Source organism: Tachyglossus aculeatus, chromosome 18 (assembly GCF_015852505.1).
Source record: "Tachyglossus aculeatus isolate mTacAcu1 chromosome 18, mTacAcu1.pri, whole genome shotgun sequence".
NCBI classification, from domain to species: Eukaryota; Metazoa; Chordata; class Mammalia; order Monotremata; family Tachyglossidae; genus Tachyglossus; species Tachyglossus aculeatus.
In genome coordinates this window covers 32,301,533-32,322,821 of record NC_052083.1, presented here as the reverse complement: position 1 = coordinate 32,322,821, position 21,289 = coordinate 32,301,533, and the positions used below count along the sequence as shown (strand labels likewise).

General features: G+C 45.4%; 2 protein-coding genes across 2 annotated transcripts in view; one reads left to right on the top strand and one right to left on the bottom strand.

Annotated features, from left to right (window-relative positions):
* Positions 1 to 5,508: 5,508 nt before the first annotated feature.
* RSPH1 (radial spoke head component 1) lies at positions 5,509 to 21,203 on the bottom strand. Its single transcript, XM_038760373.1, has 9 exons — positions 21,108 to 21,203; positions 17,147 to 17,260; positions 16,930 to 17,035; positions 14,017 to 14,107; positions 13,528 to 13,663; positions 13,251 to 13,322; positions 8,627 to 8,789; positions 7,355 to 7,510; positions 5,509 to 5,689 (listed from the first exon to the last, which is right to left on the bottom strand). Exons 1-9 carry the CDS (start codon positions 21,159 to 21,161, stop codon positions 5,625 to 5,627), a joined length of 957 nt encoding a protein of 318 aa, XP_038616301.1. The 5' UTR covers positions 21,162 to 21,203; the 3' UTR covers positions 5,509 to 5,624.
* The window catches only part of SLC37A1 (solute carrier family 37 member 1), a 90,001-nt gene continuing 83,393 nt past the window's right edge, over positions 14,682 to 21,289 (top strand). Inside the window, exons 1-2 of the mRNA XM_038760372.1 lie at positions 14,682 to 14,719; positions 18,618 to 18,686. The gene's annotated coding sequence lies outside the window, so the exon portion shown is untranslated. The remainder of the gene's footprint in view (positions 14,720 to 18,617; positions 18,687 to 21,289) is intronic.

Below are 21,289 nucleotides of genomic sequence, written 5' to 3'. Positions count from 1 at the left end.
GTCCATCTCCGTATCAAGCAGAAACTCGTTACCATCAGCTTTAAAACACTCAAATCATCTGCCTCCTCCTACCTCACCTTGCTACTTTCCTATTACAGCCCAGCCCACATACTTTGCTCCTCCAATGCCAACCTACTCACTGTACCTCGATCTCGCCTTCGTCGCTTCCGACCTCTCGCCCACATCCTGCCTCTGGCCTGGAAGGCCCTCCCTCTTCATCTCTGGCAGACAATTACTCTCCCCACCTTCAAAGTCTTACTAAAGGCACATCTCCAAGAGGCCTATCCTGCCTAAGCCCTCATTTCCCTTTCTCCCACTCCCTTCCGTGTCACCCTTGTACTTGGATTTGCTCCCTTTATTCACCCTTCTCTCAGCCCCACAGCACTTATGTTCATGTCCATAATTTATTTATTTATTAAAGTCTGTCTCCCCTCTCTAGATCGTAAGCTTATTGTGGACGGGGAATATGTCCACCAACTCTGTTATACTGTACTCTCCCAAGCGCTTAATACAATGCTCTGGACACAGTAAGCGCTCAGTATGATTGATTCAGTGCTTAAATGCCATAAATGTATCATGTTTATTGAGCGCTTACTGTGTGTGAAACACTAAACTGGGCTCTTGTGGACATAGAAGATGCAGTGCCTGCTCTAGAGGTAATTACAGCCTAGTGGGTAGTCTCTGTGGGTCTAGAAGCATCATGGATAGAACACAAGCCTGGGCGTCAGAAGGTCAGGGGTTCTAATTCCAGCTCTGCCACTTGTCTGCTGGGTGACCTTGGGGCAAGTCACTTTACTTCTCTGGGCCTCAGTTACCTCATCTGTAAAATGAGAATTGAGACCGATATGGGACAGGGACTGCGTCCAACCTGATTTGCTTGTATCCACCCCAGCGCTTAGTACAGTGCCTGGCACAGGGTAAGTGGTTAACAAATACCATAATTATTATTATTATCAATTCACAGGACTTTGCTGTGGTCCCTGGGGCAGCATTTTTGATAGATTGGGCTCCAGCTGGGACTTGGGCAGTGTGACATAGCGGAAAGATCATGGGCTTGGGATTCAGAGGTCGTGGGTTCTAATTCTGACGCTGTCACTGACCAGCTGTGTGACTTTGGGCAAGTCACTTGACTTCTCTGTGCCTCAGTTACCTCATCTGTAAATCGGGCATTAAGACTGTGAGCCCCATGTGTGACAACTGTATCTACCCCAGCGCTTAGAACAGTGCTCGACACATAGCACTGAACAAATGCCATCATCATCATTATTATTATTCCACGTTTTCGATGAACATTTTTCCTGTTTCTGCAGTTCGCCCGCTTAAATGCCAAAGTGCTTAATGAAACGAGATTACCGGCACGCTTAAGTTTGAGGAACGGGAGCGATTCATTCATTCATTCAGTGGTACTTATTGAGCGCTTACTGTGTGCAGAGCACTGTACTAAGCGCTTGGGAAGTCCAAGTTGGCAACATCTAGAGACTGTCTCTACCCAACAGTGGGCTCACAGTCTAGAAGGGGGAGACAGACAACAGAACATAGAATGCGAGGCGCCGGGCCTGCAGAGTGGCTCAATGGAAAGAGCCCGAGCTTTGGAGTCAGAGGTCGTGAGTTCAAACTCCGGCTCAGCCAATTGTCAGCTGTGTGACTTTGGGCAAGTCACTTGACTTCTCTGGGCCTCAGTTCCCTCATCTGTAAAATGGGGATTAAGACTGTGAGCCCCCCGCGGGATAACCTGATCACCTCATAAGCTCCCCAGCAATTAGAACAGTGCTTTGCACATAGTAAGCGCTTAACAAATGCTATTATTATTATTATTGTTACTATTATTACTATTACAGGGCTCTAAACGGATATAGGAAGGCTGTTTTGGCACTAGAGGGCACGTTTGTCTCAGTTTTAGGGCGAGGAGCCTCCCACCGGCCCAGGCCCAAGGCTCAGCTCCCTGTTCGGCCAAGGAGTCGCCCTGTCCAAGGCTCCCCAAACTGGGCCCCAGCGACACCCCTCCACCTCCCAACCTCGTGCTCTTCCTTTCCCCTCATGCTCCCCTCTCCTCATATCCCCAATCCATCTTCCCCTGCCCCCTTCATCTCCAATCTACTCTTCTTCCCACCATTCCCGTGCTGCAGTGAAGGCAGGGCGGCCTCTAGGCCGATTTGTGCCCCTGTTTAATAATAATAATGGCATTTGTTAAGCGCTTACTATGTGCAGAGCACTGTTCTAAGCGCTTGGGGGGGATACAAGGTGATCAAGTTGTCCCACTTGGCGCTCACAGTCTTCACTCCCATTTTACAGATGAGGTAACTGAGGCTCAGAGAAGTGAAGTGATTTGCCCAAGGTCACACAGCAGACATGTGGCGGAGTCGGGATTCGAGCCCATGACCTCTGACTCCAAAGCCCGTGCTCTTTCCACTGAGCCACGCTGTTTGGGCAGGACTTTTGGGGACCAACCCTGGCACTGACCCCGCAGGTGGTTGCAGCTGTGGCTTTTACCCTGTGGCTCTCCCGGCCCAGCCCGGACCACAGGGACTCTAGCTTGCAAGTCAGGGGGGACAGACAGACCTAGTCTGAGGTTCAGCAGTCCAGAGTTAAAGAAGGGCTGGAGGCTGCCGGCCCACTTTTGGTTCTAACCCGGTTACCCTCCTTCCCCCGTCCCCTTTTCTCTTTCCCCTCCTTCTTCTCTTTCCCTTTCCCTTCTTTTCTCCTTCCCTCTCCCCCTCCCACTTCCCTCTCCCCTTCCCTGTGTTCTCTCCTTTGCTATTCTTTCCCCTTCCCTTTGCTCTGCCCTTCGCTCTTCTCTCTCCCCTTGTGTATTCCCAATCCCCTCCCCTTTTCCTTTCCCATTCCTCCTGCTAAAGTTGCCCCTGTACCCGGAGCCTGTCCACAGCCCTTGGCGAGGAGGTCGTGTGTCAGGAGAAGTCCCCAGGCAGGAGCCTTATCCAGAGCACAGGAGTGGGAAGTCCACCCACCCCAGGGTGGGCTCTTTTATTTTTCACCCTCATTTTTCTGTCACCCTGCTACTCTTGGAACAGTTTCCTACAGAAGTCACTATTTTCAAGAGCTTCTAAAACTAGTGGGTATCTGTTTCCCCTACCGTGCATGGGCTGACTCAAATGGTGAGTAATCCGGGCCAGGGTGACCACACTTTCTGCACCCTCCCCTCCAGTGGGGAATATGGAGAATGTCAAAGTTGAGCCCCAGAAGTGTGGGGCTTGTTAGTGATTAATAGTTATAATGATTGTGGTATTTGTTAAGTGCTTATCATGTGCCAAACACTGTAGGAAACACTCAGGTAGTTTGAATACAATCAAATCAGACACAGTCCCTGTCCTACTTAAGGCTCACAGGCTAAGGGGGAGGGAGAATAGGCATTGAATCCCCATTTTACAGATAAGGAAACTGAGGCACAGAGAAGTGAAGTAACTTGCCCGTGGGTACCTAGCAGGCAGGTGGCGGAGCTGCGATTAGAACCCAGGTCCTCAAATTCTCAGTCCTAAGATCTCTTAGTATAAATTAAAGGCCAAAAAAGAGGGAGAAAAGATGGATTTTGTGGAGATGGAGGACAGAGGGTTCTGGAGAGGCCCAGCAATCAGTGGCAGCAGAAGCAAAAGTGAAAGTCAAGGGTTGCCAGAGGAATAGGCAAACTTTGCAAATAGTCTCCTTTCAGGCAAACTCAGATTGTGGAGGGAATCTATGGAGCTGGGCAGAGTAAGAAGAAGAGCATGGAGAGCATGAGAGAGCTGCTGAGTGCAAGTGTGTTGGGAATTGGCAAATTAACCTTTACTTTTAAAAAACAGCTAATGTATTCGTGTTGGTTTTATTTGTAAGTGGGTCTAGCGCAAGAGGTGCTACTAACCGAAAGAGCCATAAGGATGCAATGAAGACCCTTCAGCAGGGTCAGGCTTATCTCTCTTTCCTCTCTACCCCCAGGACAGGGACCTCCACTGCTGGAGCCCCGTTAGAGAAGAGAAAGGAGAGGGGAGAAGCTAGGCGATGGTAAGACTGAAACCATCCTCACCACACCTTGGGGGGCGAGTCTGGCCACCAACCTGATCCCTGTCGCACTAGCCTGCTTCCCAGCCTTGGATTGTCTGGAATCGTTCATCATCACTTTCCCATGAGGTCCCTGGAGGAGGTAATCTTTCATGCCATTCACCCCCTTTAATGTGAAATAGCATTACAGGGTAAAGCTTCTGTGATTCCTAAAAACCACTAAAAACACGGGCTTTAGAGATATAGCTATATAGTAGGATGAGAATCCTTTTACAAGGGTGATGATTCTGCCCTCTATTTCTTTCACCACTAACTTGTATTTTATAACAATCTGCTTCAAATTCATCTCCTTTACAGTTTCCCCTCCCCTAGTAGGCATCAGTGATCCATTTGAGTTGGTGGTCAGACCAGGTTCAGGTTCAAGGTGAGCTCTAATGATGACACTTATTAAGCACTTACTATGTGCAAAGCACTGTTCTAAGCGCCGGGGAGGTTACAAGGTGATCAGGTTGTCTCACGGGGGGCTCACAGTCTTAATCCCCATTTTACAGATGAGGTAACTGAGGCCCAGAGAAGTTAAGTGACTTGCCCAAAGTCACACAGCTGACAATTGGTGGAGCCGGGATTTGAACCCCTGACCTCTGACTCCAAAGCCCGTGCTCTTTCCACTGAGCCACGCTGCTTCTCAACCATAAAGTCTCTTTAATGTTTCATATTTGTTAGCTCTGTGACAAAATAGGGCCAACCAGCCTCCTTGCAGAGAAGTGATCATTCTTCAGGGCAGCACTCCTCACACTCACTGATTAAAGATCCTGGTTGTTGATGAAACTAAAATGCCAGCAAACTTAAATTAGCAATTGCTTAGTTTTCAGGGTGTAAGACTCTCATCTTGTTTGCATAATATCCGAATGATGTAATCATGGAATACATATGGCTAAAGTCGTCGTTTTCACTGGCAGCATTATTGAGGGCCTGCTCTATGCAGCATGCTATTCCAGGCAGCTGGGGCCCAAGCCGAAGAAATACGAGACATGATCTGTGTCTCTGAGGTGCTTACAATGTTTTGGAGGACACAATGAGATTAAACTTGATGAAAATGCAATAGAGTGTGAAAGTAGGTATTAATAATAAACACAGGTAGGAAAAGAAATCAGCTTTTCACCGGCTTCTCTCCCACTGGCCCATAGACAGGTTGGAATGAGGGCTAGAAGGGCGGGAGGGGAGAAGGGGAAAAATTGGGGCGAGATCAGTATTGGGCCTCTCATCCTCGTCAATAGTATTTATTGAGTGCTCACTATGGGCAGAGCACTGTAGTGAGCACTTGGGAGAGTACAATGTACTCAGCTTTTCTTCCCCCTTCCTACCGCATCTCACTAATTTCCTACTTCAGCCCAGGCTGCCCGCTCTACTCCATTAGTACCAGCTTACTTGCTGTGTCCCCATCTCATCTATCTCACTGCCAACCCCTTTCCCACACCCTACCCTGACCTCAGCTTGTTACCATGTGTATTTTTAAAGTAAACTATCATGAACACCTTTATTTGCATATTTAAATTCAACCCCCTTTAACAAACAGTTGTGTGAAATAAAATTTCTGTAGTTTATGAAGAAGAAACAGCTTTGCTTTAGTCCTCTTAGTTTACATCTGAAGCTTCTGACATTCTCACTTCCTCTTCTTTCTCATCTGCCATGACATTTTCTGTTGGGAAAGAAATAGGAGACGTGGGATTTATTTTAATTGAATTAATTTTTGAAATCCTTCAATAGTTCAAGTCGTCTCTCATAGACATGATACTGTGACTATTAACACACAGAAAATGAATGTCAATGCAACAGGCTTGTTTTTACTGCTACTTATTTTAGATTTAAAATGTCTCATTTGTCATATCAACAATGCCAAAGGAAATGCCAGGGCAAAAGCCAAAAAAACTCATATTCCTGCTTAATAGGGTCTTTATGTTTTTTGGAATAGATACAGCTTTCAGGGTTTCATAGATCATTTGCTACCTTTTACTCAGAAATCCTGAATGAAAGAACCAAAATTACTGTAAGGATTTGCTAAATCTTTACCAGATGCTATAAAAAATGTTTTAGGACTTTTATGAGCATCTCTTCTTAGTACTTGCAGTCTGCAACTCTTGCTATCTAATGAGAATTAATGAGAAAATGATGAACAAAATGGAGTTAGAAAAACCTTAAGTGCCTTCCAAATTCTGATGATTTTAAGCTTATGCAAGTACTTCCTGCTGAGGTGACTTTTGTTTAATTAGGGCAATTTGTTTCATGTGTTTACTTGTTTTATATGACCTAATCTGCAAAAGCCTTCCTTGCAATTCTTTTCTAATAATGTCTAGAGAAAGTCTATATTTGTATTATGTACTTTAAATCTGCAAACTTCTTTATAATTTATTTATTGGCCCCTCACAATAGTTCCTCTAGGAAGGTACAAGTAGTTCTACTATTTGTAAATTTCAAATTTATAGAAAAGCAACCGCAGGAAAACAAGCTTAAATGTGCCTAAATCACAAAGCAATGGTTGAAGCAGAAACTCAATGCAGACTTTCAGAATCCTAATTCATTCAGTCATATTTATTGAGTGCTTACCATGTGCAAAGCACTGTAGTAAGTGCTTGGGAGAGTACAACAACAAATAGATACAGTCCCTGACCATAACAAGCTCACATCTACTTGCTGGATTATCTCAACTGACTGAGACTTTTTAGTTGGGGTCTTACATAGGAAAGATGTTTTAAAGTGACTAACCTTTCCTATCGGACTGTGATTGGGTAAGTACTTACCCGTCAGAAGTCGCTAAAGTAAAACTGATATTTTGGGAAAAGATTCTTAAACCCCAAACTATCCAGCTACATTTAATGTAAGAAATATAATGTTACAAGAAAAATTCTTATTTTGAAGGTTGTTGTTAGGCATTCATCTACTTGAAAAGTGTTATTGACAAGTTTGGATGAACGTTGTCATAATTTGTGTCTATGTCTAAAGCAAGCCATGAATTTGAGTTGGTGAATATGATGTGCAACAGCATCATTTCCCTCAAAAAATGACAATTATAATTCAGGAAAAGAAACTTCAGTGATAACCTTTACCCCCAAGCGGTCATTGCCGATTTCCTTTTCCACCAGTAAAACCCACCATTAAAGCTCATTTTGGGGGAAGGTGTCAGGGAGAAAGGGGATTTTAAACTTGTTTCCAGTGGAAGAAAGTCTTGATCTGGGGGAGTGGGGAAAAGGGACTCAGTTTGACTTCTCTAAGAAAGAATGGCACTCCCCCAAATGGACAAGCATTCAGTCGCTAGGTCACTGTAGCTTCAACCATTGGCTTTCCTCTCTTTTCCTAATTTCCTCACCCTGATCCATGTTATCATCTTTGACTTCCTCTTCGGGCTCCTCCTTGGGTTCCTCTTTGTCCTTTTCTTCTTCTTGCAAGTCTTCCCCTGGCTTGGCGTCGGGTTCAGCTTCTCTACTCTCTGCAACTTCAACTAGAGATGGCTCCCTCTCACCATCTTCCCCCCAGAAGAAACAGGAAAACCAAAGGAAGAAAATTGGCGTCAAGCAGAGACCCCTGCAGATCACTGAAAATAAGGTGGCCAAGGCTTTACAAACTTGCCAAATGTGATTTTTTTGGAAGCTCAGAGGTGCAAGTAAGCCAGAAATGTCCTGAACGCTGCACGGGTAAAACAGTAAGTGCCACTGTGGCCATTATTTATACTTATATGCTGTAAGGCTTTGGAATTGGTAAACACTGCTCTGGAAGCTTTTTTAAATGGTATTTGTAAAGTGCTTACTATGTGCTAGGCATTGTACTAAGTGCTGGAGTAGATACAAGATCATCAGGTCAGACTCAGTCCATATACTACGTGGGGCACGCAGTCTTAATCCCTGTTTTACAGATGAGGTAACTGATGCACAGAGAAGTTAAATGACTTGCCCAAGGCTAAGCAGCAGATAAAATGGGGAATTGGAATTAGAATCCAGGTCCTCTGACTCTCAGGCCTGAACTCTATTGACTAGGTCACCCTGCTTCTTTTCGTTTAAGATTGCTTAGGCTTCAAGGGAGTTGGTTAAGGACTTGGGCAGAAGATCAAGTATACCATCATCATCATCATCATCAATCGTATTTATTGAGTGCTTACTGTGTGCAGAGCACTGTACTAAGCGCTTGGGAAGTACAAGTTGGCAACCTATAGAGACAGTCCCTACCCAACAGTGGGCTCACAGTCTAAAAGGGGTGAAGCCAGTATTTCTTGGGTAGCAGAAAATGGTGCTTCAGGGACAATGTCCATTTTCCGTAAGGAGTATCAGAAGGACCAGGGAAATAGTCAGCCCGGGGGTGCACAGAGAAGAAATGTGAGGAAGCCCCAAAGAGAAGTAGGTTGGCAGTGATTCGGGGAAGGGCTAGGAAGAAGCCTGTCTAACCCCATCTTGACAAGAGGTCCAGGAAGGGGTTGGCGGAGCCCTGTCTAGTGCTGTCTCACCATCCTTCCCTCCCTGCCTTCCTTGGGCCAGAGTCATCTGACTGTGTCTTCTGTGGTCACCAAGAGAGGCCTCGGCAGTGGCCAACACCACCACTGAGCTGCCATCATCCCCTTCCATAACCCAGGACCATTTTAGTACTGTACCTTCAGACATGTATACCCCTTCTGAAGATAGCACCGTGGTGACCGGGGCCGGGGGCTCTTCATCGGTTGCTGTCCAGAGGGCTAATGGGGTGATTTTGGAAACTCTCCATTTTGGAGAAGCAGCTGATAAAGATTCCTCCTCCTCCTCTTCTTCCCCTCTGTCCTAATGTTTTATAAAACACAATTGAAACTATACCCAGGATCATTTGAAATATAAATATTGTATTTTCATGCAACTCAAGCTTTAAAAGGGCAATATTTCTGGTTTTTTTCTGTTGTAATGCTAAAGAGTCATTAGTGAAACATGACAATAGTCCCCAGATCTTGGACGAGAACAAAAACGCTTGATGAGAAGTTAGTCAGGGAAGTCTCTGGAAGAGATGAGATTTGAGGAGGGCTTTGCAGATGGGAAGACTGCTGGGCCGTCGGAAATGAAGAGGGAGGGATTCCAGGTAGGAGGGAGGATGTGAGCAAAGAGTTGCTGGCGAGGGAGACGAGCTTAAGGTCAAGTTTGCATGGTCCTTCCATTCCTATGACTTTAGGATGAGATAGTAAAATTGAACAATATTCTATGGAAAGCCAAAATAGTTTCTGGCCTGAAACTCCCTCCCCCTCCATATATGGCAGACAATGTCTTTCCCCCACTTCAAAGCCTATTGAAGTCACATCTCCTCCGAGAAGCCTTCCCTGATTAAGCCCTCTTTTCCCCTATTCCCTCTCCCTTATGCATTGCCTTTGCATTGGGATCTGTACCCTTTAAGCATTTGATAGTCCCCTCACCCTCTACCCCACAGCACTTACGCCACATATCTGTACATATCTGTAATTTATTCATATTAATGTCTGTCTCCCCCTCTAGATTGTCAGCTCACTGTGGGCAGGGAATGTGTCTACCAACTCTGTTATACTGTACTCTCCCAAGTGCTGAATACAGGGCCCTGCACACAGTAAAGGCTCACTAAATACTAATGCTTGACTGACTGGGAAGACCAAAAAAGGAGTGTACTAGAGTTTACATAGAGCAAACTTCCTGGTCCCAGTAGTCTCAGCCGGGGATTCCAGGAGATGCACAGAGTTTAATGAGCAAAGCAATGACTGGATTTGCCTTCAAGCCTGGGCCTAGGGGCTTCTGGGCCTATTGCACAACACTGAACTTGCCCCATCTCCCTCCCTGCCTCCCCACCAAACCCCTACAGTGTAGGAAGGTTAGGAGTCGAGCCCACTCCCGGAGATGGGAGTACTTCCTTGGTTTGTTTGTTTTTAACGGTATCTGTTAAATGCTTACTATGTGCAGGAACTGTGTTGGACACAGTCCCTGTCCCACATGGGGCTCACAGTCTTCATCCCCATTTTACAGAGGAAGTAGCTGAGGTACAGAGAAGTTAAGTGATTTGCCCAAGGTCACACAGCAGACAAGTGGCGGAGTGGGGATTAGAACCCAGGTCCTTCTGACCCTCAGGCCCTTGCTCAATTCACTAGGCCACACTGCTGCTTATGGGTCCCAAGGGTTCTGGGTGAGGAGGATGGATAATCCCACCACCTCAAGGGAACCCCTCACCCTAACAGTTGAGGAGACGCTTCCTTTTGCCACCTCCTCCCAGAAGGCACTGCACCTACTGCTCAAACAACAATTGCAGTAATAATAATAATAATAATGATGTTTTTTTGTTAAGCGCTTACTATGTGCAAAGCACTGTTCTAAGCGCTAGGGAGGTTACAAGGTGATCAGATTGTCCCAAGGGGGGCTCACAGTTTCAATCCCCATTTTACAGATGAGGTAACTGAGGCACAGAGAAGTGAAGTGACTTGCCCAAAGTCACACAGCTGACAGTTGGCGGAGCTGGGATTTGAACCCATGCAGTACCCTTTAGACAGCTCAGCTCATGGTTTTGAAATGCAACTGACTTATGGTGCAATTCCACGCTGTCACTGCTTAATAGGCAGAATGAATAGGAGCTCTTGAAGCACGTTTATTTTAAGAATGATTTGTGGTAAATTGCAGTTTGTGCCTCAATTTTCCAACTACGGCAAAATTATAAAGAGCTGAGTATAGCGTACTCAGTAATGGTAGAGAACAACTCTCTCATATTATATTACACAATTAACTACATTGGACTATAGGGAATAGAGATATCCCAATTTTTGCCATTTAACCCAGTCATTATACTTTGCTTCCTAGACTCTAAAACCTGAGAGAACTACTACCTCAGGAGTATTAAATTATTTTCATTTAAAAGTGAGGAAGGCCCAAAAAGTCATTTGGAAGGAAAATCTGGAAACATAAGTCTTCAGGAACAAGAGCTGTTAAAATAAGGATAGCCAAACACCAAATTATAACATAAAAAAAATGTTTTACAAGTTTTTTTCAGGAAGAAAATAATGATATTTGAAGAAATGTAGAAAATGATTGTTTTCCACATTATTGATATTTTGCTATATGGCAGTAACAGCACACAGACACACTTCAACTAAACCCAGAAGACATCTCTGTTTCATTGCTAGGCTGTAAGCTCCTTGAAGGCAGGGATCATGTCTACTAACTCTCTTATACTCCCCTGATGTCTTATTTCAGTGCTTGGCGCAGAGTCAGTGCTCAATGAATATGTTTGATTGGGTTCCTTGAAGAGAACACTTTCCAAAGTGGGTGGCTTCCCATATTCAGAAAGAAAAGGTACATTTTTGCTTCCTTTTCTCTTTTCTTTAGCTGCAGATGGCTAAGCAAAATAAATAGAATAGAGTAAATCAAGGATACCAAAAAATTTCTTAGGGAAATGACGAAAAAAGGGTAAGGCAAAATGTGAATCTCTAGACATACAAAGGTTTTCCCTGAGATATTCTTATGATCTGAAACCATAGTTTCACTGGTGTTTTTTAAGTAATGAATTCCATCCAACAGACCTTTGAACAGTATGTAAATTCAACTCTGTGGATTATATGGGGCAAGGGTTTTGTCTCCCTATGGAAACTGGATTATATGGGGCAAGGGTTTTGTCTCCCTATGGAAACTATCACCACTAAGTTAACTCAATTTTGTTTTCCTTAGTGCTGTTGGCATGAATGTTATTTGGCCTTCCAAAATATGGGGCTCAACCTTTAGCTCATTGTGTCAAGGCTAAGAAAGAAAAAATAAAGTATGATTATTTTTTTGAAGTAACAAGATTTCAGTTCACGGTTATAAAAGGATCGATCCATGCTCCGAACCATCGAGAAGCCTATGTTTGAGGGTTATAGTTTTATTGGCTGATTTGTTGAAAACATGAAAAAAGGCTAAGTTGATAACTCCTCATTATAATTTTAATAGTGCAGAGTCTTTCAAATGTTGCAAAAATAGAGGGGGAGGGCGGAATGGGAGAGAGTGGGGAAGGGAGGGAGGGACTGCCGTGGTGTTTTCTGCCCTCACCGGGCTCCAGGGCCCTCGAGGTTGAGGCATGGTCCATTCTAGCTTGACCCCAGTGGATCTCCCAGGCTGCCTGGGTGGGCCTAGCGCATGGAGTAGGTGGACTACTGGTCCTCATGGAGTCCCAGGGCCAGGGATGGACTGACCCTTTGGCCTAACCCCAATGGACAAGTGAGGGCCACAACCATCAGGGTGTGTGGCCAGGACCTACTAAAGGGACAGCTTGCCCTCACGTTCCCCAGACTTCCCAACTCTGATATATACGGGCAGGGTAGCTACAGCTGACCACCCTTCCTGCCCCAGGAGCCGAGGGGTCGATCACCCTCCATGGAGCCCACTGTTGGGTAGGGACTGTCTCTATATGTTGCCAACTTGTACTTCCCAAGCACTTAGTACAGTGCTCTGCACACAGTAAGCGCTCAATAAATACGATTGATTGATTGGTTGATTGAATCCCTAGCTCAACTCTGACCTGGAGGCCAGGTTATTGTTAGCCTGCCCAGCCTGGTCACATCCCAGGCTGCCGGCGAAAGAGCGGATGGCTGAATCCTGTTTCTCATCCCAAGGCAGGGGTCCCCTTAACCCTGTCCTTGAGATTACTGGGTTAGCGTGTGGCAGGGAGAGAAGGCGTCATTTTCACTCTGGAGATTTAGTGTTTGGGAGTGGCTGGAACAGGAAAAGAACTGCTTTCGGCCAGTTCTTGATCTGCTGCTCCCAACCAATCCACCTCCGGGATCGCATAGGGGACCCAGGAGTCCCCTAACTAGGATGTTTGAAATAGTGTCGTGGTTCCATTTTATCAGAAGACTCCACATTCCATGAGGGCAGGAAATGGGTCTTAAACTATAGCGTTCACCCCCCCAAACACGCCCACCCACCCAGAGTTTACTTTCTCTTTCTCCCAGTATCTGTATATATTTTCTAACCACTCATGCACACATACAAAAACATACATGGAACATTGCATCACTCTCTTCCTAATCAGTCAATTGAACATTTACTCTTGAGCAGAGCACTGTACTAAGTCCTTGAGAGAGTACAACTAGAGTTAGTAGACATGATCGCTGCCCTCAAGGAGTTTACTAATCTTGCAGGGGAGACAATCTAATTTTGTGGGTTTGGACCCAAAGAAAGTAATACAAAACTAAAGTCTATCTTAACTGTTTTTCTCACTAGGCCTCTCCTTAAATCAATACAATGTGATTTACCACCTGCTATGCAATTTACCTGATCTGCTGGTACATATTCACCATGCTGTTCACACCCAATGTCAAAAATGTACTTCCCTAGTCCCACTGGCTGTGCAGAGAAGAGAGAAAGAGGAGCATTAAGGTCCAAAAAATAAAGTGTGAGTACAAGACTATTTTACACAAAACGGAGGAAAGGAGTAGGAGGAAATCGATGATTTTACTGAGATCAAGTGAATTTGTGAATTTTGAAACCAATTCAGTCCTTGTGTTTTGTGGGTTTGTTTCGTGCAAAAAATATGTTTAGAAGGACTTACGTTTTTGTTCACAAACTTGCCCTGGTATCTGTGGTTTAGGTGAATAAGTTCAGCGGCTCCATCCTGCTGTCCACTTAGCCAGGTGCCAACATATTTAGAGCCGGTGTCAGCATAGAGATAGGTACCTTGTCCATGCCTGGCTTAAGAAAAATAATCTCTTTTCATTTTATGTCCCTTAAAATTAAAAGGGCAGAACTTGTTTTTCAATATGCATGGGAAAAGAAAATTCATGGAAACCACATTTATTGTTACGTTTACTATTTAACTGAGTCTAAAAAAAACTTTTGGTGTCCATTCCGCTACCTCTTCATTAAAAAAAGAATAGGGAAATAAAAAGCTGTTGCCCTGTAGCTTGTTCTAATAATGCACATAAGTAGTCTGATTCAGTTGGCATGTTTAAGACTGATTTTCAGCATCTTTCTTTAAATAAAATCAGCCTAAAGCTATAACATAGTTCAGATTTCATTGATAAAGAATAGTAAAGCGAACCTTTGGTGACTAAACCATTCTCCAGTGTAGGTGTCTTTATTTACATAGTAGTAAACTCCTTGGCCTTGTCTTTGGTCATTTACCCAGTCTCCTGAAATAGACAATGCAAAAAACATAAAAGCCAAAGGGACACACAGTCCAATTCAGGTTATGTCTGTGAAACAATCCCCTGATGTTGAAACTTCCTGGCAGAGGGAATAATGGGTGAGAACTGGACCTGTAATGGTGTAATATGGGAAGAGTTGCTATCTGGTAGGTGCGGAGAAGTTCGCAGGGGCATTTGGCCTGCGCTTAGTACAGTGCTCTGCACACAGTAAGCGCTCAATAAATACGATTGATGATGATGATGAGTGGGGCCCTCTCAATCTCTAACGTACTTCCTCCCATTTCCTGTAGCCTTGCCACCCCGGAGGTGAGGACTGGAGGGAAAAGAGCCTGTCCGTCTTCATCTTCCTTCCCACCAAGTGGAACTCCCGGCCTCTGCCGGTTCTCAAAGGCCTAGTAGCAACACCATGGTGTGACACCTGGGGAGAAGGAAGCTGTGAGTGGCTTTTCCTCGCCTTCAAACCACAGGACAACTCTACTACCCAGCTACCGATGTCTCAGTCCCACCGTCTGCACGCTGACGCTCAAGGCTACCAGGTTCACGAAGGTCCCGCTTTTGGCCACGGAGGCCAATGCCAACCAGGACAATGGTAATGAGGTAAGTTAGTCTGTGACCATCTTCATGTTTCCCGCCTTCTCTCGGGGTGGGTGTCTGAGGGTCTTTCCCTCTGTGTCTGCATTTGAATCTGTCTCTTCTGAATCTGTCTGTCATCCCTGAATGAAGCCAGGGGTCTTTTATTTTCTAGGGGCAAACTGAAAACATTAATTATGCAGATAAGTAAGTAGTACCACCTATATGTGGAAGATATAATTTTCAGAATCCTTGATAGCCTGAGTAGTTTGTGGAGAATATGATCACTAAACATTATTATCTTGCAAAAAAAATTCGTCCTGTGACTCAGTCCATTTTCCTTGTCTTTCTTTCTCTTCCTCCTCAACCTCCAATTTTTTTTTCTCTTTCTCTTTTCTTCCTGATCTTGTTTCTTTCCAAACCACTCATTTTCTTCTTAATTCACACTACCCCATCTGGCATATTTTCCTGCCTGTCGTGCGCCATCAAATTTATTCTCACCCTTAGCAAGGTCTGTCCTTATTGATAAATGCTTTGTCACTTTCGCACACACTCTAATTTGTGTTAGGCCCCAGATTACAAAGAGAAAGCAATCAAGTCTTTAATGGTGGCAGCTACATCTTTCACTGGCCTTCTGTATCAAATAATTAGGGTAAAATATGCACTTTTGAGTGCTCAATAAATTATTTTCATTGATAATAGCCAGCCTCCTACTCCTCTATATTTTGTTTAGAAGATTATTTTTTTATTTTCCTGATGCCCCAAGAACTATTTTCCTACAGTACGTAAACAGTATTCCATCTCTTTAATAGTTGATGGAGTGATTCAATAAGAGAAGTCGTTTCTCAAATACATAGTACAGCACCATTTAAGAATATTTGTAAGTGTTTTCAACAAGCTTTATTCTTCAACTGCAGACTATCTTAACGGGTTCTAAAAGGCCTTGTTCTAAGCCTTTCTTTTGGAATGCAGACAATACTCCAGACAGAGTCCGAGTTTTCACACAGGGACAGGAAACAGAGGCAAACAGGGGTAAACAGTAATCAGAGCAAGCTCATAACAGAAGAGACTAATCCTCAAATGAACTGCCACTGTAGAAAGAGATCCCCTAAAGCTGGTTAACGAAGCAGATGGTGCCTCTCTTAGATCATCTGTTTTCTCTGAGGAAAGGGAAGGTTGAAGCAGGCAGCAAGACCAAATGTGTCTATCCTGACACCAGAGGCGGGGGCTTTTCTATTTAAGGGGATGCAATTTTCTTTTCTTCCTTTCCTCAAGTGAGACGCGGTTTCCCTCAGATACTATATTCTCTCTGTGAAGAGGTGGATAAGCCTACAGAGGGAAAACACTATGGCCTTCTCCTGGATAAACATCTTGGCCAGTGCTTCCCAAACTGGGGGGTTCCTAGGAAGATTTCCCAGGGTAGGTCTGGGCCCCTCTCCCTACCCGCCCACCCCCCCCACCAACTTCCTCCCCAAAGGCTTTACTATTTTCCCTGAAAAAGGTTTTACTTTTGCCTGGTCACTTCTGATGGATCTTCTTCTACTGAAACCACGTCAAACAGTTTTGTGCATCAGTGCCCTATCAATATCTTGACACTCAACTGTGAAAATGTCAGCTACTATAGATCATTCCTCAGTGGAGGAAAGACCTTCACATCGAAAGCGGAAAAGACTTAGCAGGAAATGGCTTGATAACCTAAATCTACTGCTGGGATGGAAAGAAAAATGGCCTCCCAAAGGGGTGTGGCAAAATGTTAGCCACCCCAGAAAGCTCTTGGGCCATTTTTTCCTGTGGCCAGGTACAGGATACAAAGGTGCTAATGTCAACTGGTATTACTGGGCTGAGAACATCCTCTGCCTTACCCATTGGGGTGGGAGGTGGGGCAGTCTCAAGTTCCCTAGACCTGGCCAGGGAACACTACAGGCATCCTGAGGGGCCAACTTCAGGACTGGGGGAACATCTAGGCTGGGAGATTCCTCAGGAGGAGGAATTGGTTCTGCTGTTATTCTCCTCAACCCTCTGCACCCTCAGGAGTTGTGATGGATTCTTGGCTTATTCTGGCTGAGACAAGGACCACTGAATCTCTTCTCAAAATGATCAAAACCCTTCGGGATGGAAGTAAAGGTAGAAGGGGCCCAGAGCTATCATCATATTTTAGCCCTCAATTTCCTAAGCATTCGCTTCTGAGAAAGGAGAAACCTATGATTGCTTTTTACAGCGACTTTGTGACACTTTACCTTCATATTTTGATCCATCCGGATAGATGAAGGTGCCTTTACCATGTTTTCTGTTGTTGAGGTATTCTCCAATGTAGCGGGCCCCATTTTTAAACCTGTAGGTCCCCTGCAACATATTAATTGTAAATGCAATCATAGTCATTTTTTAACTTTAAGCTCAAAACTAAGTCAACTACAATTATAATACTGCATAAAACACCACATAATTCATTCTTGCCTGACCACATCTTTTTCCATTTTCATACCGCCCTTCATATGTGTCCCCATTGGGTAATCTTGCTTTGCCATGACCATGCCTTTCACCAGCTTCATTACGGTCACCTTCATATTCCTAGACAAGACAGATAAGCAAAAGGCACTGATTTCTGGGAATTCTTCATCCATCGGTTAAAGTTACACTTTTAGTGAGGATGTGTTTATTGGTGTTAATGGAAACTCATGAAACATTCATGCTTTAAAGGAATCATTGTCCTGTGTTCAAATATTTTCATTTTTAATTGCTGGGGTGGAGTGGGAGGAGGGGGTGGAGTGGGAGGAGATCATGGATGTTTAGAAGTGGTCTCTCTGCTGGTCTCTGGGGTCCCCAAAAGTAGCCGGAGTCAGGACTGGATGTTGCGAATTTGGAGAGTTCTTTACTTATCCCATAAAAGTTCTCTTAATCTTTCCACTTTTGCCATTTCTTTCTTGATCAGGAGACAAGTTGGGGCTGGGCACAATTGTATCTGAGGCTGTGTATGTGTGTACTATGTAATGTGTACAGTAGAATTATGTTTTATTTGGAATTAAAATCTCTTAAATCTATACACAAATTTCTGCAAACTAAAAATGAGCTGTTACTAGATCGAGTGAAGAAAAACCTGCTTGTGTTCTCAATTATCCGGAGTATCTGGACTTCACAGCCGTGGTTCCTGAGTGCTGGAAGGCCTTTCTCAAAGAAGCCCCAATCTGGTCAGACATACTTGCCCTGTGGTCCTGTTTTACCCTGTCCCCCCAAACTATGAACTCTTGCAAGTAACCAGTGTGGACAAAAATTGGTCAAGAAAACAGTTTATCCAATTTTTGTCACTTAATCTTTTGATAGCTCATTATATATAGTTTGCAGAAATGTACATGACAGAGGATTGTAATCTCCTTGAGGAAAGGGATTGTGTCTACTTACTCTATTGTAGTCTCCTAAGTGCTTAGTACAGTGCTCTGCATACAGTAAGTGTTCAATAAATACCATCGAGTGATGAATAAAGAACTCTTCATTCTAAGTAAAGTTCAATAACCTGTTTGTGCCACCTAGTCCAAAAATGTTCAACTACAATACTCAAGGCCTAAAGGTGAAAAATATGAGTTTGGATTTTTTCTTGTTTTGTGTTTGTGTGTTTTGATTTGAAATATGGGAGGCACAAGACGTGGTTTGCAGATGGGGAGCTAATGGGAGCTGGATCACTGGGAGTTGGGGGATGGCTGTATGACAGTGGATCAGTTTCAGTAGGTTCTTCAAAACTGGGGTCAACTCCAGGGGCAACCTCAATGTTTGGTGGGGTCTGGGGGAGTAAGGGGTGGGGAGGAAGTGGGAAGGGAGATTGAGGTAGGAAGCCTTCCTGTTGAACGTCAGTTAAATCAAACCCAGAGCTTGTAGGCTTTACAAACTGTCATTTGTCACCCTGTCTCCTCTCCCCCTCCACCAACTGCATTAGGTGCATTTTACAGTTGGAGAAACTGAGGCAAGCAGAGGTGAAGCGCGTGGGACAAAGACATTTCAGGAGGTGAGTGGCAGAGCTGGTGCAATAACACAAATACTCTTGTATTTAAAATTCAGTGAGGGAATATATTGGGAAATGTCTAGCTGCCCCCTCCCTTATCAATCAATCATCGCTATTATTGAGCACTTATTGGGTGCAGAGCACTGTACTAAGTGTTTGGGAGAGTGCAGTACAATAGTGTTGGAAGACACAGTCCTTGCCCACAAGGAGCTTTCAATCTAGAGGGGGAGACAGACATTACAATAAATGAAAAGTGGTATGGCCTAGTGGAAAAAACTAGATGGGAGTCAGAGGACCTGGGTTCTAATCCCAGCTCTGCCAGTCATCTGCTGTTTGACCTGGGGCAAGTCACTTAACTTATCTGTGTTTTAGTTGCCTCATCTGTACAGTGGGTAGTAAGACTAGGAGCCCTATCTGGGACAGGGACCGTGTCCAACCTGATTGTCTTGTATCTACTCCAGTGTTCAAAATAGTGCCTGACACAGTGCTTAACAAATGCCATTAAAAAAAATTGCAGATAGGGGAAATGGCAGGATATAGAAGCATATAAATGTGTGCTGTGGGGCTGCGGGTGGGAATAGCATGTGCTTTAGGGTACCCACTCAAGAGCAAGGTGACGCAAAACGGAAGGCAAATAAGGGGAAATGAGGGCTTAGTTAGGGAAGGCCTTTTGAAAGTTATGGGGTTTTACGAGGGTTTTGGGAAGGTGGGGAGAGCTATGACGCAAAACGGAAGGCAAATAAGGGGAAATGAGGGCTTAGTTAGGGAAGGCCTTTTGGAAGTTATGGGGTTTTCAGAGGGTTTGGAAGGTGGGGAGAGCTACGGACTATGGTATCCAGGGCAGAGGGAGGACTTGGGCCAGGGTCGGCGGTGAGGCTGGTGTTAGAGGAGCCAAGTTTGGGGCTGGGTTGGAGTAGGAGAGACGCGAGAGGTGGGTGGAGGGGGCGCCCATAATTATAACAGTAATAATGATGGCATTTATTAAGCGCTTATGATGTGCAAGGCACTGTTCTAAGTGCTGGGGAAGTTACAAGGTGATCAGGTTGTCCCATGGTGGGGGGGGGGGGGAGGGGCTCACAGTGTTAATCCCCATTTTCCAGAGGATTTATCCCCATTTTCCAGAGGAGGGAACTGAGGCCCAGAGAAGTGAAGTGACTTGCCCAAAGCCACACAGCTGACCACTGGCGGAGTCGGGATTTGAACCTATGACTTCCGACTCCGAAGCCCGTGCTCTCTCCACCGAGCCACAATACGTCAGATGAACGTCTCCCACAGTAGAGAAGCAGCGTGGCTCAATGGGAAGAGCCCGGGCTTGGGAGCCAGAGGTCATGGGTCCAAATCCCGGCTCTGCCAATTGTCAGCTGTGTGTCCTTGGGCAAGTCAATCAATCAATCAATCAATCAATCGTATTTATTGAGCGCTTACTATGTGCAGAGCATTGTACTAAGCGCTTGGGAAGTACAAATTGGCATCACATAGAGACAGTCCCTACCCAACAGTGGGCTCACAGTCTAAAAGTCACATCACTTCTCTGTGCCTGTTACCTCATCTGTGAAATGGGGATTAAACTGTGAGCCCCACGTGGGACAACCTGATCACCTTGTATCCTCCCCGGCGCTTAGAACAGTGCTTTTGCACATAGTAAGCGCTTAACAAATGCCATCATTATTATTATCTCTTCTTCCATCCGCCCACGGGCCTTTTGGGGACCTCAGGGTGGAGGACCTCCCTCCCCATCATCATCAATCGTATTTATTGAGCGCTTACTATGTGCAGAGCACTGTACTAAGCGCTTGGGAAGTGCAAATTGGCAACATATAGAGACAGTCCCTACCCAACAGTGGGCTCACAGTCTAAAAGGGGGAGACAGAGAACAAAACGAAACATACTAACAAAATAAAATAAATAGAATAGCTATGTACAAGTAAAATAAATAGAGTAATAAATATGTACAAACATATATACATATATACAGGTGCTGTGGGGAAGGGAAGGAGGTAAGATGGGGGGACGAGGGGGAGAGGAAGGAAGGGGCTCAGTCTGGGAAGGCCTCCTGGAGGAGGTGAGCTCTCAGCAGGGCCTTGAAGGGAGGAAGAGAGCGAGCTTGGCGGATGGGCAGAGAGATTGGGGGCATTCCAGGCCCGGGGGATGACGTGGGCCGGGGGTCGATGGCGGGACAGGCGAGAACGAGGTACGGTGAGGAGATTAGCGGCGGAGGGTGCGGGCTGGGCCGGAGAAGGAGAGAAGGGAGGTGAGGTAGGAGGGGGCGAGGTGATGGACAGCCTTGAAGCCCAGGGTGAGGAGTTTCTGCCTGATGCGCAGATTGATTGGTAGCCACTGGAGATTTTTGAGGATTTTCCCCATCCCGCAGTGAGACCCGGGGGGTGCGAACGGTAGCAGGCAGGCAGGCAGGCAGCCCCTCACCCCGAGATCGTGCTCCGCCTCTTCCTCAAACTCCTCCGAGCCCAGGTCCGACATGAGCCCGCTGCGGCCGCCGCCGCCGCCGTTTACCGTCTCCAGGGAGACGCGGCGGGCCTACCGTCTCCAAGGAGACGCGGTGGGGCCTCCCGTCCCCATGGCAACGGCGGCGCGCTCTGCGCCTGCGC